The sequence below is a fragment of the Gallinula chloropus genome (assembly GCF_964237585.1).
Source record: "Gallinula chloropus genome assembly, chromosome: 1".
Taxonomy (NCBI): domain Eukaryota; kingdom Metazoa; phylum Chordata; class Aves; order Gruiformes; family Rallidae; genus Gallinula; species Gallinula chloropus.
Genome location: NC_140085.1, coordinates 148758049 through 148772150, shown reverse-complemented (window position 1 = coordinate 148772150; position 14102 = coordinate 148758049). Strand labels below are relative to the sequence as shown.

The 14102-nt window shown below is 45.0% G+C and overlaps 1 protein-coding gene across 1 annotated transcript in view; it reads left to right on the top strand.

The window, feature by feature from the left end:
* Positions 1-399: 399 nt before the first annotated feature.
* Positions 400-14102, top strand: part of TMEM255B (transmembrane protein 255B) — a gene marked incomplete at both ends in the record, with an annotated part of 77055 nt that continues 63352 nt past the window's right edge. The window contains 3 exons of the mRNA XM_084270980.1: positions 400-460; positions 7823-7965; positions 12018-12080. Coding sequence (XP_084127106.1) covers positions 400-460; positions 7823-7965; positions 12018-12080 — 267 coding nt within the window. The remainder of the gene's footprint in view (positions 461-7822; positions 7966-12017; positions 12081-14102) is intronic.

Genomic DNA, 14102 nt, shown 5'->3' with positions numbered 1-14102 from the left:
GCGGGGGCCACAAAGAAGCTCGCCCTTTTTCGGGCATGTTTTACACAGACCATTGAGCGCGACCCTCCAGTACCGGCTGAAGCGGTGCCTTCAGCGCCGCGGCAGGCCCCGGGGGATGGGGCCGAGGACGCGGAGGAACGGTGCTTAAAGTTCCCCCCGCAGGCTGCGGCTCCAGCCGCCCTTATACCCGGGCAGGGCGTGGGGCAATGGCCGCTTCGGCCTCAGGAAACGACAGCAGTCCCCGCCGGCGCCGGGGGCAGCGCCGCTCGCCCCGCCTCCGCCCCCCGCCGCGCTCCCCCGCGGGGCGGGCCCGGCGGGCCGCAGGGCCGTCCGCGCCCCGCGGCCACCAGCGGCTTCAGCGCGGCGAGGCGCGGAGCGGAGCGAAGGCGCCCGCGGAAGATGATGGCGCCGCCGCCCGCCCCCGCGATGTCGGGTCCCCTGGCCGTGCTGGACCCCACAGGTGAGCCCCGGCACCTGCCCCGCCGCAACTTTCCTTCCTCGCCGGGTGCCTGAGCAGCGGGGACACAGCGGCGGGAACGCGGTGCGGTGCGGGGACACCCCGGCGGGAGGAGAGGAGGAGAGCGGGAGCCGTCAGCCAGCTGCGGGGGGAGCTGGACGGTCGGGAAGGGCTGGAGGGAAGATGAGGGCTTCCCCCGGGGAGGCGCGGCTGCCTCTCCCGTTAGTTAGCGGGCTGGAAAGGCAGGAGCTGAGGTTTTTGCCCGGGCTGTGTCCCGCAGAGCCGTAGGCACCGTGGGATTTCACCCTGGGCTTGCCGGCGGTGGGCAGTGCTGTCTCTCCTGCTGTGGTACTTAAAAATACCCGTTTTCCTTTGGTGCTTTTCTGCTGTGCTTCAGGAGTAGCCGTGCCGACGGCCGAACCATCAGGACGAATAGCTCTACACGGGACGCGAACAGGACAGGGACGTAGGAGGTTTCCTTACCTGCTTGGTGCAGCTGGCCAGGTGCTGTGCCGGGGCAGGTGCAGAGCTGGCTCCGGGCGGGTTGGCGGCCGTGACAGGCTTTGGGTTAGTTGGCGTCCGACGCGGGGTGCAGCGGGGGGCCTGTCGCCCACTCCTGCTGGTGGAGGGGTTCACTGCTCCAAGCACTGTGCTTGCGTCTACTTACAGCGGGCGCCCTGGAAGAAAAGTAGAGATGCCTGGAAAAGAAAGGATGGGTATTTCATTATCCCAGTGAAATATTCATTGAATTCCCGGGAATACTTAGTGCTGGGAGTTACTCTGTGTGGAACTTAGTGCTGGGACTTGGTCTGTGTAGTGTCTGAAGGGGTGAACGGGAACTTTGCTAATGCACCCAGGGGCTGTGACAGCCAGTTACAAACATGTATTAGATCTTAATTTTTGCCTTAAATTTCGAGGAAAAAGGGTGTCACTTTTGAAAAGGTAGCGGTGGAAGATGTGCTGTAACTTAAGAGTGCCTGCTTTAAGCTAGTGATTAGCTGCTCGTTAAATTATTTATTAGTGAAACAGTGCTGCCAAAGCAGTGAAGTCATAAGGGATACTGAGTGATACCACTTACTGCAGCTGTAGGACAGAGTGTAGCAGGGTTTGTGGTGGGGGTATTTTGTGGTTTTGTTCGGGGTTTTTATTTTGTAGTAGAATTGTGAAAGAGCACAGCAGTGTTCCCTTGGGCTTGAATATATAACACGCTCATGGATGCTTCTTCAACAAATTCATAAGAAAGATAAGAGGTGGGCCTGATAAAAACGGCTGTCTTGTGGCTTGCGACGAATGCTCTTGCATCTGGTTTAATTAGTTCAGCACTCTGGACAAGTCAAGCATTTAATCAGAAAAGGGAAAGTAATCACCAATAGCAGGTGTGAGTATCTCTTTTAGGCACCTCAGTCCATCACGTTTAATTTTGGGAGGCAGTGTAGGATTAATTCAATTTCACCAGCACAAACCATTTTTGAAAATACACAATGAAAACCATAGCCAGGAAAGAGATGGCACTGAAGTGAGCACTGCAGTAATTAAAAAATATTAATTTAGGTCCAAACCTCATCCCTTAAATGTATTCTTGATAGCAGCAAAGCAGCAGCTAGCAGTAGGGCAAAGCCCTACTGTTTGATACTATATACCCTCTGCCTGGGGTGAATTTCTGCTGAACTTATCTTGCTATATGTGGTTAATGCTGTGCTCTGAAGCATGTCACAGTTCTTAGTAGCAGTCATTAGGTAATATAAATGCACCATTTTTTTTCTGCTATAACATTTTCCTCCCTTATTTTTTCTTGTATTAGGGTGCTAATATACCTTGGGCTGGGGCAGTATTTGAAATAAATGTTTCCATTTAGATCACCTTGAATAGATCAAAGAGGAAGGTATGAAATTGTGTGGCGCTATTAGTCAGGAAATACGATTGTGATCCCAGAAGATTGCTACATCTTGCAGCAGTTCTTTCCTTGTCCAAAATCATTCCACACTTTTTAATAGATTTTATGACATCTGGAGCTGGATTTTAAAAGGAGCAGTGAAGTTAACAAAGTACAGTTGCCTTAGTAAGAGTAGATGGGTTTTTAAGTTAAATTGCAGATCATATGCAAGTTTTCCAGAGTTGAGAGATGCTGTTTTACTCTATTTTTTCTTTCACTTGACCATTGGGCGCATTCTATACTGTGGATATGTTCATCATAAATTTCTTTGTTCTCCTTCTAAACTCACTCTTTGTGCCGCTCGAATCCACACCCTACCACTCATCATTAGTTCCACCACTTTGCATCCTACCAGCAATCTGAATCTGTACTGTCCCCACAAAACCATTAATTTCCTGTAGTCTTCCTACAAACTGCATTCATTGTCCAGCTGTCACGAGCAGAGCATTGTAAATAGAATTAATTTTCTCCAACTGGTGAATGGACAAAAGGTTTGGTTAAGTCCAGCAGAGCTTGGTCTTCCGGAGGTGCCTCTTGTTGCTCTCTGGATCATGGTCTCAAATTCTCTCCTCATGTGCCTTTCTCCTTCCCAAGGAGACAGGCAGTCTGGTATTGCTCCTTCTTGTCCTGTTCTCTTTCCTTCCACAGGAAGGCTCAAGCAGGTACTTTGCCTGACAGACATTAAGCAAGCAAAGCAGAGTGTGTCTGGGACCGCTCCTTTTTGTGCACCGTTTAGGTCCGTGTAAGGCAGAGCACGAGCCAGTGCTGTGAAGAAACATTACCCTCTCTGATTTATCTCCCAACTTGCAGTGCCCGTTGCTGTGGTATCAAAACTCATTTAACACTTCACTGGCCCAAACTGCTGAAGAATATTGCCAATAGGAGTTAGCAACAGGCTCACACCCTCTATTGCCTGGCATTGTGTTTTGACTGGTAGGTATTGTAAAAGCAGATCTGAAAAAAGCCACATGGCAACTGCCACAAACACCAGTAAACAAAGAAATTTGGCAAGCCAACAAGACTGAAACAGCAGAAGGGAGCTAACAGGAGGAACCCTTTGCAAGCTGCAGCCTTTTTCATCTGAAGATGTTGTGCTGCTTTACAGATATTACTTATGCTTCACAATATCCTGGTGACTTACATGCATGTAATTAGACACATTCTGATGGATACAGCAAAGATTTTTATCGATTTGACTAAGGAAACCCAGACAGACACAGCAGAAACCAATTTAGACCGTACCCATCTTCTGTCAGTCCTTGAGATCAAGGACCTGCATCAGTTTCTGCTCCAGAAAGGGCTTTTCTATGCTCCTGCCTGTAAGTCACCTCTCCTGGTGTTTATAGTTTATAGCTAACTAACTACATGTAGTTAAGTACATGAGAGTTTCTAAACTAGAGTATGAAAAAGAGATGTGATTGGATGTTTGTATCTGATTTGAGATGCAGCTGCTAATAGATCAGTGAATGTGAGGATTGAAGGGTATCACATACATAAATTGATTATGTTTTCTGACACATACACATTTTGAAGTTAGAGTGTAGTTCAGCACAAAAATGACCCTAAAAATAATGGCATCCTTTTCTGTTTTGTCTTGCTAAATCCACATCTGATTTACTCCAATTACAAATAAGAGCATGCTTTTCCTAAGATGTTTTTTCCAGCAAACTCAGTGTGTGCAAACAATCAATATTTTTCTTTTCTTTTGCACATCACTATTGATAATCAAAACTCTGAAGGGCAGGGTGAACCCTTAGTTTGTCTCCATTGAATCTGATTAACCTTTGTCAGTACAGGTGTTACTTTGAGAAAAATGTGGTGGCTTGGCTCCTCGGGCACTTTCCAGAAAAGCAGACATTCAGTGCTCTCAGAAACACTTGGCTTGGGATTGTCTGTTCCATTGACTTTCAGAAGTTTTGTGTTCCTGCATCCCTATATTGTCTACATTGCAGCTGCAGTGAATATGAACACACCTACCCAAGCCACTTTTAGTCTAGCTGTCTTGACTGTGATGAAACTGTTGAATAATTCAGGTGGGAAGGTACCTCAGGAGACTGCAAGTCCAACCTCCTTCTCAAAGCAAGGTTAACAATGAGGTCAGACTAGGTTGCTCAAGGCTTTTTCTGGTTAGATATAGAAAATTTCCAAGGATGGAGGCAGCACAACCTGTGTGTGCAACCTATTCCAACCTTTGATGGACCTAATGTTTTTCTCCTTATACCCAGTCTGAAGCATTTCTTGTGTGTCAGTTCACCTTTACTGCCTTTTGTCCTCCTGCTGAGCAACATTATGAAAAGCCTGAATCTATCTTCTTGAGAAGCACCTCACAGGCAATGGAAGACTGCTAGTACCCCTGCCAAAAGCTGTCTCATCTCTAAGATGAGCAAACCCTGTTCCCTCAGACTTTCCTCATACAGCGCATGTGCCAGCCCCTGGATCTTCTTTGGGATTCTCTGTTGAGTTCATGGCATTTAATTGATGCATTTCCTGTACTGGGGGCCCAAAACTGGATGTAATAATATATGTGATTTCAAATGTGCTGAGTAGAGGTGCATACTTACTCCTGTGATCTACTAATGATGCTCCTGTTGACGAAGCCCAGGATGTTGTTGCCAGTCACAGTGCTGGTTTATGTTCAGCTCATTGTCTACTAAGACCTCCAGGTCCCTTTCAGCAGAGCTGCTCCCCAGCCTGGCAGTCCCTTAACTGTATCATTGCAAGGCATTGTTCCTTCCTTTCCTCAGGACTTTGCATCTGGCTGTTTGCTTCTGTAAGGTTTCTGTCAGTGCATTTGCCCAGCCTGCTTAGATCCCTTTGAATGGCAACTGTGCTGTCCAGGGTGTTGACTGGATCCCCAGTTTTTTGTCATCTGCCAGCTTGATGAGCAGATGAGCAGGCACACTACTACTTTCACTAGGTCCCAAGTCAGGACCAAAATGGGTTTGGTCCCAAGACAGACTCCCATGGTACTTCACTTGTTAAAGTACAATCCATTAACCACTGCCTCTGAACCCAGCAATCCAGCTCATTGTTTTAACCATCTGCTTGACCACCCATCCAGGCAATGACATCTCAGCCAGGTTATGAGAATGTTGTGGGATAGCATGTTAAAAAACCTTGCTAGATTTGAGGTAGAAGACATCCTCTGCTCCACAAGCCTAGTCATTTTGTCATAGCAGGCAGCAGTGGGTTTGGCCAGGCATGATGTGCCTCTGGTAAAGCCATGCAGACTGTTGCCAATCACTTTCTCCTTAAGTGCACAAAAATGTCTTAGAAGAGGATTTGCTCCATATTTTTGGTCCCAGCCTCACAGGAACCAAAGGGAGGTTGATTGACTTGTAATTCCCCAAATTACAATTTTGTCCTTTTTTAAAGATAGGTGGATCATTTGCCATTCTTCAGTTTTTGGGGATTCCCCAATCTCCCTGACTTTTCAAAGGTAGAGTGTGGCAAGGCTGTCAGATATTATTTAAAATCTGGTAGATAAGTCAAATGATTCATTGGGGTTTATGGGGAGGGCAGCTGATCTGTGGAGTTACAAGTCTGCTTTCCCCTCTTGGCCATGTGAACTGGCTTTGCTGAAAGAAGTGCCTTAAACACCACATACAAGATGAAGAACTGATTGATGATGAACCACCTCTGTTTCCGTGTCCTCAGTGACTCTCCATGGCTTAACAGGGACTTGCCAGAGGCAGACAGCTGGGGCCCAGGGTGGAGGGGAGATGTCTGGAGAGTCTTATGAATTATTCCTTGATCTTTACCAGGAAGACATTGTACATGCAGGTGAGACAGTAGATGATATTTGTCTTCAGTAATGTTACTTGCATTTCATATGAAAAGACTGGACTCGTTTTGGCTGGTGGTTCTATTGGAGAAATGTCAGCAAGCATACAGGTTTTTATTATAAATGCATTTATTTATTCATTGAAATTATTTGACTTGGTTTGCAAACATCACTAATCCAGCCTGGCTTTTGAACTGTAAACATTTAACCGAGCTACCTGACTTTAAATTGGCCACATAACTCAAGTGACTCATGGCAAGTGGCTTCTGTGTGCTTTTTGTCTTTCTGGCATTTCCCCTGCTTTTGCTTACAGCAGCACCCTTGGGGCCTGATGCACACAAGGCTGCCTTCCCCCCTCACTTACCCCTCCCCAGCAAGGGCTGTCACCTCCAACATTCACCGCAGCCCCGCAGCCTCTGCCTCAGTCCGGGGCCCAGCGTGCAAGTGGCTTCACCAGTGAGTGGAGAGGAGAGATTTTGGCCTTGTGCTGTGGGCAGGTTCTGCTCTCTCTGGATCTCCATGCAGCCCAGTTGCAGCCCAAGGTAGCACAGCATTGCACAGGCCGGGGCTGCAGGGGTGGTCCCGCTCACTCTTGCCTTGCCTTTCAAAGGAAAAAGACTGAGAAAGGAGGACTGCAGACTCTTTCAGTTTGATTCATTTGGGTTCCTCTTGTTAGTTAGAGTCATGCTATCGGTTGCTGTTTAAAAGAGGCCTTACCAAAGCCTGTGCTATGTGCTGTGGCTCTGATGTTAGTAACCTGTGGTAGCAGCACGGATGCACCTCTGCCATAACAAGTTTAAGTGACTTGAAGGCAGTAGATGAGCCTGCTGTTCCTCACTTTTGAGTATCTGAATCCAAATCCCAGGGAGACTGAATGTATTTCACGGAGCGGCTGCTGCTTAAAAGGGTAGTCACGTATATCATTACCTGATCAACGATATTACAGCTTTGCTTCAGAGACAGATTAGTTTGCTTACCCTAGTAAATATGAAAAGCACATGTGTTTTCTTGATAGCATGCAGAGATTCTGTTAAACTTGTTTAAAATAGAAATCGTTATGTTCCGTCCGGGTCGAGTCATATTGGCACTTCACGTAGGTGAGCGTTTAAGGCTTGCAGGATCTGTCTTACGGATGTGAGCAACGCCTAATTATAAATGTTACTGGAGACAAGGCATAATTACCATTGTCACTGACTTTCAGTTCAGCTTAATAAAAACTCACCTCATGCATGTACCCAGCGTGTGTGCATTAAGCTATGCCGAGCTCTATTAACTCTGCGGTGTTTTAATTCCCTCTGTTGTCTTCCAGCTCTTTTCCTTAGTGGGCGAAGGACAGGTGAACAATAGAAAAGATTAACAAAAGAAAATCTTCTGTTATTTTGTATTTGTTCTGCCATGATTCAGAGTAGTAAGGTGCTGGAACATGCTGCCCAGGGAGGTGGCAGATGCCCCATCCCTGGAGGTGTTCGAGGCCTGGGCAACCTTGTGTAGATCCAGGCCTGGAGGTTGGTGGCCCTGCCTGTGGCAGGGGGTTGGAACTGTATGAGCCTTGGGGTCCCTTCCAACCCAGACCATTCTATGATTCTATGATTGCAATGAAAAGCACTCTTTTTTTTCTTTTTTTTTTCCCCCTCCCCACTCCCTACAGGACAGTTTGCAAAAAGGAAGAAGACTTCGCTTTGGTTCACCGTCTCTCTGCTGGTGGTATCCATTTTCATACTGACCATAGGTCTGGCAGCTACCACAAGAACAGAAAATGTTACTGTGGGAGGCTACTACCCAGGCATCGTTGTGAGTAAAGAAACCTGTTTTACTTTATTGGGTACAACCAGCTAAATTATTATCAGCTGGTTATGGGAAGCTGTGATTGAAAATTCAGTCCTGTTGCATTTCACAGAAGACAGATTCTCCTTTGTTTTGATCTAATTTTAATATCTGATACGGTAGGGGGGTAAAATCTGTTTTTCTGAAGTGCCCCAAGAGGCTGTTAGGGGTCAGAAAGGGGTCAAGGTTGCACTGCAAAGCAGTATGCTGGGATCAGGAGTCTATGTGATTACCTGTGCTGAGGCCATGTAAGTGGGCAGTAGGCATGGAATAGATTTAAATGAACTTTTAGAGGTTTACTACACTTTGATGGCAGAAAGATCCTCTCCTCTGTTATGTCTGTGTGCCAGGAATTCTGCTGGGTCCATCACAGGGAAGGTCCTGTGAATAGGAATGTGGAAGCTTCTCTCCTGGAGCCTACCTAACACCATCTTGTAGGGCTACAAAGGTGATTAAGGGCCTGGAGCATCTCCCCTATGAGGAAAGGCTCAGTGAGCTGTGACTGTACAGCCTTGAGAAAAGACAACTAAGGGGGACCTTATTAATGTTTATAAATATCTTAAGTGTGGGATGCAGGAGGGAATGGCCAGCCCCTTTTCAGTGGTCTGTGGAGACAGGACAAGGGGCAATGGCTGTAAGCTAGAGCATAGGAAGTTCTGCATCAATATACAGAAGAACTTTTTCACAGTGAGGGTGACAGAGCACTGGAATAGGCTGCCCAGGGTGGTTGTGGAATCTCCTTATCTGGAGATATTCAAGACCCATCTGGATGCCTATCTATGCAATATGAGCTAGGGAACCTGCTTTGGCAGGGGACTCGATGATCTCTTGAGGTCCCTTCCAACCCCTATGATTCTATGATTCTATGATCTTGTGTAGTCTTGCTGTCAGTATAAGATCCCCTTCAAAAATCCTTAGTCTTGTTTTTACCTTGGGAACAGACTGCTTGAACGTGTTCCTGCATGGAACACAAGGTTTGGGTTGTGTTGACGTACCCCTGAGGTGCCTCTGTGATTTCTGGGGAGGGGTAGCCTTGCCAGACCCCTGCCAGTTCACCCCTCACAGCCCTGTCTGAGCTCACAAGAAAGGATTGGTCATATCCAAAAGTTGGAAACTGTTCCAGTCAAAAAGGTTTTTTTGGGATAGCTGGGCTGAGATATAGAAAAGAGGAATACAGGCAGCAGGTAGAGAAAGGCTCATCTGCTTTGTTTGGTCTCCCCAAGCCGAGCAAGAGGAGGTGCAAGGTGAAGAAAGAAACTCATGTACTTAGAGATAAGCACCTGCTTAGGTATGTGGCTCCACCACTGCCAAATGTGTTGTAAGGTACTGTTATTTCTTGTTCTCTATGGACTGAAATGCCCAGAGAAGAAAGGTATCTGGCTTGTAATACTGTGCATACGTTTTGCATTGCTATGCATAATTCGTGAGTTAGGACTCTTCCTCCTAAGCAAGTCCTCCTAGATCTTAGTGTCGTGCTGAGAACAGGTCTTTCAGAAAGATAATTTTGGGATAATGATCTATAAGGAGTGGTGTTTTAAAAGCGGAACAAAAAGTAGTTTCAAGAATAAAACCTTAAAAGAATGAATTTTCCTTTCATTAAGCTAAAATAGGTAGATTAATACTGATAATGGTCTTTCCTTCTTCTGTAATTTGAATTAAAGTATTTTTAAAGACTGTATTAGCTGCATTCATCCCCTTGAAAGAAGTTTCATTTTTAAACTGTTGTCCTTATGAATATAATAAGTAATAAAACCATGTGCCAAAACCACTTTATTTCAGCATTTAGTTTTTTTTTTTTTTTAACAATAACACAATGTCTATTCGCTCAGCTGAAAAATATAACCCAGTAAAAAATTGCTTAAAAATCTTGGAGTCATTAATAACCAGATAGAATAGCTAGAATTTATTGGAATGCTTTGAGAACTGAACCTGTTATTATTCCCCCCCCCTCCCCAACAAAAAAAGATTGTCAGAGAATTTCTATAAAATTCAGAATTCATTCAGTGCACGTGTGATGGGTCATTGAAGTAACTGAGAAAGACTGATGGGTAACTTCATTAATACACTAAATGTCCATTTAGGAAGAGTTCAAGGCGCTGCACAAACCTTACATGACACCTTGCTGGCAGCCAGGACAGCGGCGTAGGGCAGCACTGCTGTGCTCCTGGTTATGGACCCCAGTGGAGCGTTGGCAGATGCCCTGCGGGATGGCTGTGGGTGGGGTGGCCTGTCCTCCACCCCTGAGCAAAGTCACCCACCTCTTCCAGAACGAGCCGAGCAGCCCTTGAAGGGGTGTTTGTCTTCTCTGCTGACAGTAGAGGGAGCTTAGGAAACCAACGTACTGCTGATCCCAAACTTTGTGATACCTCAGGCTAGAAGAGTGAATTAAACACCACATATTTAACTGTTAGGCTCAGAGAAAGGAAAGATTATGAGGAGAGGCAGTGTTAATTGCCACTAAAAATAAGGGCTAGTTCTTGTAAAATACAGCAGTAACATATTAACTTCAGAGCTGGTAGGTGAGTTCTGAATCTCCACTGGGCATAGGTAAAGGATTTTGAAAAATGGAAAATGAGGCTCTACCTTACAAACACCCACAAATGTGAGTAAGACTGTCCACTTGCATAGATTTACTTGCTTCTAGAAGCACTTAGAGAGGAAGGCTTTAGGGCTCGATCCATAATATGAATTTGGGTTTCTGCCACTGGCTTCGAGAGTTAGATGCCTTAATCTCTCTGCCTATGTGACCTTCTCATTTGTTTTGGAAAAAGCTTTTTTTCTAGAGATATTTTTATAGGAGTAGGTATTATCTGCATTTGTGCGTCTAAAGTAATTTAACATAAAATATTTCTGTTCATGGCTGAGATGGTGTAATGTTCCATTTTGGAAGGTGTCTGCATTTAGTAGAATACCACTTCAGCATCAGTTTGAGTTTAGGGCTGTCTTTGTGGAATGGGCTTCAAAAGCCAGACTTGGAACTTCTTCAACCTCATTTTCTTATAAATATTGTTTATACTTAAATATTTAATGTCACTTCTCTATGACTACTGCTTGTATTATTTCCATTTGCTATTTTTACAGTCTTTCAACTAGGTGTCTACAGGGTCCAACTGTCCCAGTCACCACACTGACACGGGCTCCCAGAGCTCCCAACCCAAATAGCCTATTGTCTAAACAGACAAAAAAAGCAGTGCATATGACCCTTAAACAATCTCAGCAATGCCATGGCTTACATCCTGATCTATGTGGTTCTGCTCCTTCCAATCTGATTACTATTCTGTATTTTCTCATTTTTTTTCTTCCCTCTGTGTCCCCTGCATCAGCCATAAATGGGGCTTTATGGATTGTTCCCATCAGGATGAAAAATGGAGCTTGGAATCAGGAGTCGTTTTGGTGTAGTTGTCTTAATTGACGAAGCTGCTGTTGCCTGAACTGTCCTTGCTCGCGGTTCCAAGTCTGTGTCCTACTCAGCTGTCAGCACGGGTGCACTTGTGCACTCTTCTCCAAAGTCTCTGCTTTTAGTCCTTGTGCCTCCCTTTCACATAAATCTTCCCAAAGCACTAAAGAGCAAAACTCCTTTTCCTACATTTGTTTTCTTGAGAGGGAGTGACAGATTCCTGTTGTGATACTGAGCGAATAAAGTGCTTACAGGAGATTTGCTTTCTGCCATGAGTGGTTGTGCATAGCAGCAAGGAGTTCACGGGCATTGCTCAAGACCTTGGCTGGGACACATAGTCCTTAAAAACTCCTGCTTGGAGGAGAGGCTCTGAGCTAGGGTCAGAGACCTCATGCCAGAAGGGGGCTTAGATTCCTTAGCAGAAATGTCATTGCTGCCCAAGTGACTGGAGGCGTGTCTGAGCAGGGAGGAATGTCAGCCCTTGTGAAGACAGGAGCAAGGAGCGTGACAGTGACGGGGGATTGAGACTCAGATTGAGCTCAGACATCACTGTAATGCTTCACTATGTTGACCAAATAAAACTAACCTCATGTGTTTCTGTTGGTTTTGTTCTTTGCTTTAGCTTGGCTTTGGATCTTTCCTAGGGATTGTTGGCATCCACCTGGTAGAGAACAGAAGACAAATGGTAAGCAACATCCCTTTTCATTATATTTTTTTTCATACTAGAGTGTTTTAAAAACAGGCAAAGCAGGAATTGCCATTTCACTTAACACTGCTGGATCTGCCTCAAAATGTTAGTAATTTGATTTACTTTTTCTGAGAAGTTTCAGAGAAGCACGAATTATCCAGTGACTCCATCTGATGGGGCAAGGGATGGTTTCACAGAAGACAGTAGCAGCCTACTTTTTTTACCAAATTATTTTCCTGCTGGTTTAGTAAGTTGAATCGACCCAGAGGAATGTCAGATGAGTGCCACAGCCTGGCTGAGTGCCATGTAGCTAGAAAAACAATGGGGAGAGAGACAAAATGTGCCAGTTTGGGCAGCAGTGAGCCACACAACCAGCTCAACCTTCACTGGTGATGTCATCCTAAACAAGAACTTTAAGCCAGGCACACTTTCTTCAATCTATGTGCATTAAAAAGAACAAAATAGCCCTCTTGCTATCACAATTCCCTGGCTGGGACAGACAGGATCTGACGACACCCGTGGTTTGTTTTCAGATTTAGCTTGGCTTTGCAACCCCCTTTCTTTTATTTATGTGAGGAAGTCATATAAAGTTCTTGGGGGTATCTGGGTAAGGGAAGGTGTATGGGATTGGATTTGTGGAAAGTCTTACCCTTTCCTTGCTCTTGACAAAAATTAGCAATGCCTTGGTTGAATAACACCATGTCCAATGTGTACTTTACAGTGGAGTGATTGTAGCCAAGCCTCATGAAATATGATTAATTTTGTAATGCCAGAGCATCTGGTATAAATGAAGAGTGGTGTTAAGCTCAGAGGAGGAAATTTCCTGTTTTGTCTTTGTAAATGCAGACTTGTTACTATTTGTAGGCAAACTTCTTTCATAATACCACTTTTTTTTTGCCTTTTAGTTTCAGTGACATATTTGCAACTATTCCCCTGGTTTTAATTTTTGTTTCTAGCCACGTTTGCCCAAAGGAATAAGATTTGTAAAGCCACAATGTTTGTCTGGGTCTTTCTCTGTTCCCCATTCCACTCTTTGGAATGTGTTGACCAATTTCAGGCAAATTCAGCAAGCAGGTAGAGGTTTCAAAGGTGTGCAGTTCCATCCAGTACCATGAAGATGCACAGGTGGCCAAAGGAGAGAATTATGAATTGCTTTCCCTCCACGGTGAGAAGGGCTGAAGTTCCAGCTTACCTCTTATTTAACACTAGAGAATCCAAATGGAACATGAACCATGAGACACAACTCTGCAGCAGGCCAGGCCTCTTTAGTTTTGCTCCTAATGAAACAGTTTATATGTTTTTAAGAATTGTTGCCCCTGGTCTCTATGTCAGAGACCAGGATGAACAACAGGTTCCAAGTTGCAAACCCAGTGGTAGGCAACCTTGTCTTCCACAGCATTCACACTACTTTACTAACAGGCGTAATGTTTTAGGGTTGTTTTATCTTTCAGTATTCCTCTAGTCTGCCTCTTAGTGTTCTATTGTTTCTATCCTTAGCAGAAAGTAAAATGGCTGAAATGGATGTAAGGTGGGCAAACAGTGGTTAAACCATGTAACACTCAATGTGTTGTATCATTTACACAAGGACTGGGGAGAAATAAGCACCTGGTATGTGTGCTGTTAGTGCCTGTTTGCATTTCCCAGCAAGAAGAAGGAAAACTGCTTTCTGCAAATAACACTTTGTGATCTGGCTGGTGAAAGATTTGGTTTCTGAGGGACAGACCAAGAGAATAACTAGAAACTTTAATTATGCTTCTTGCCTTGAGTACCATCTACATTGCCTTTTAGCACTGTCCTTGCTAAGGCTGAGCTGGTTGTTTTCAGATGTTACAGAAAAGAGGTTGAAAGGGTTTGCCGTACCAAATTATTCCCTGGAATGTAACTTGAGTATATTTGATTGTAAGGGTTATGGGGAGCTTTAAGAAATTTGCATCCATCAGTATGACTTTAAAGACTTCTGTAAGCACAGAAATGTAACAGAAATGTCTTATTCCTGTAACTAAAAATTCTATGCATGGA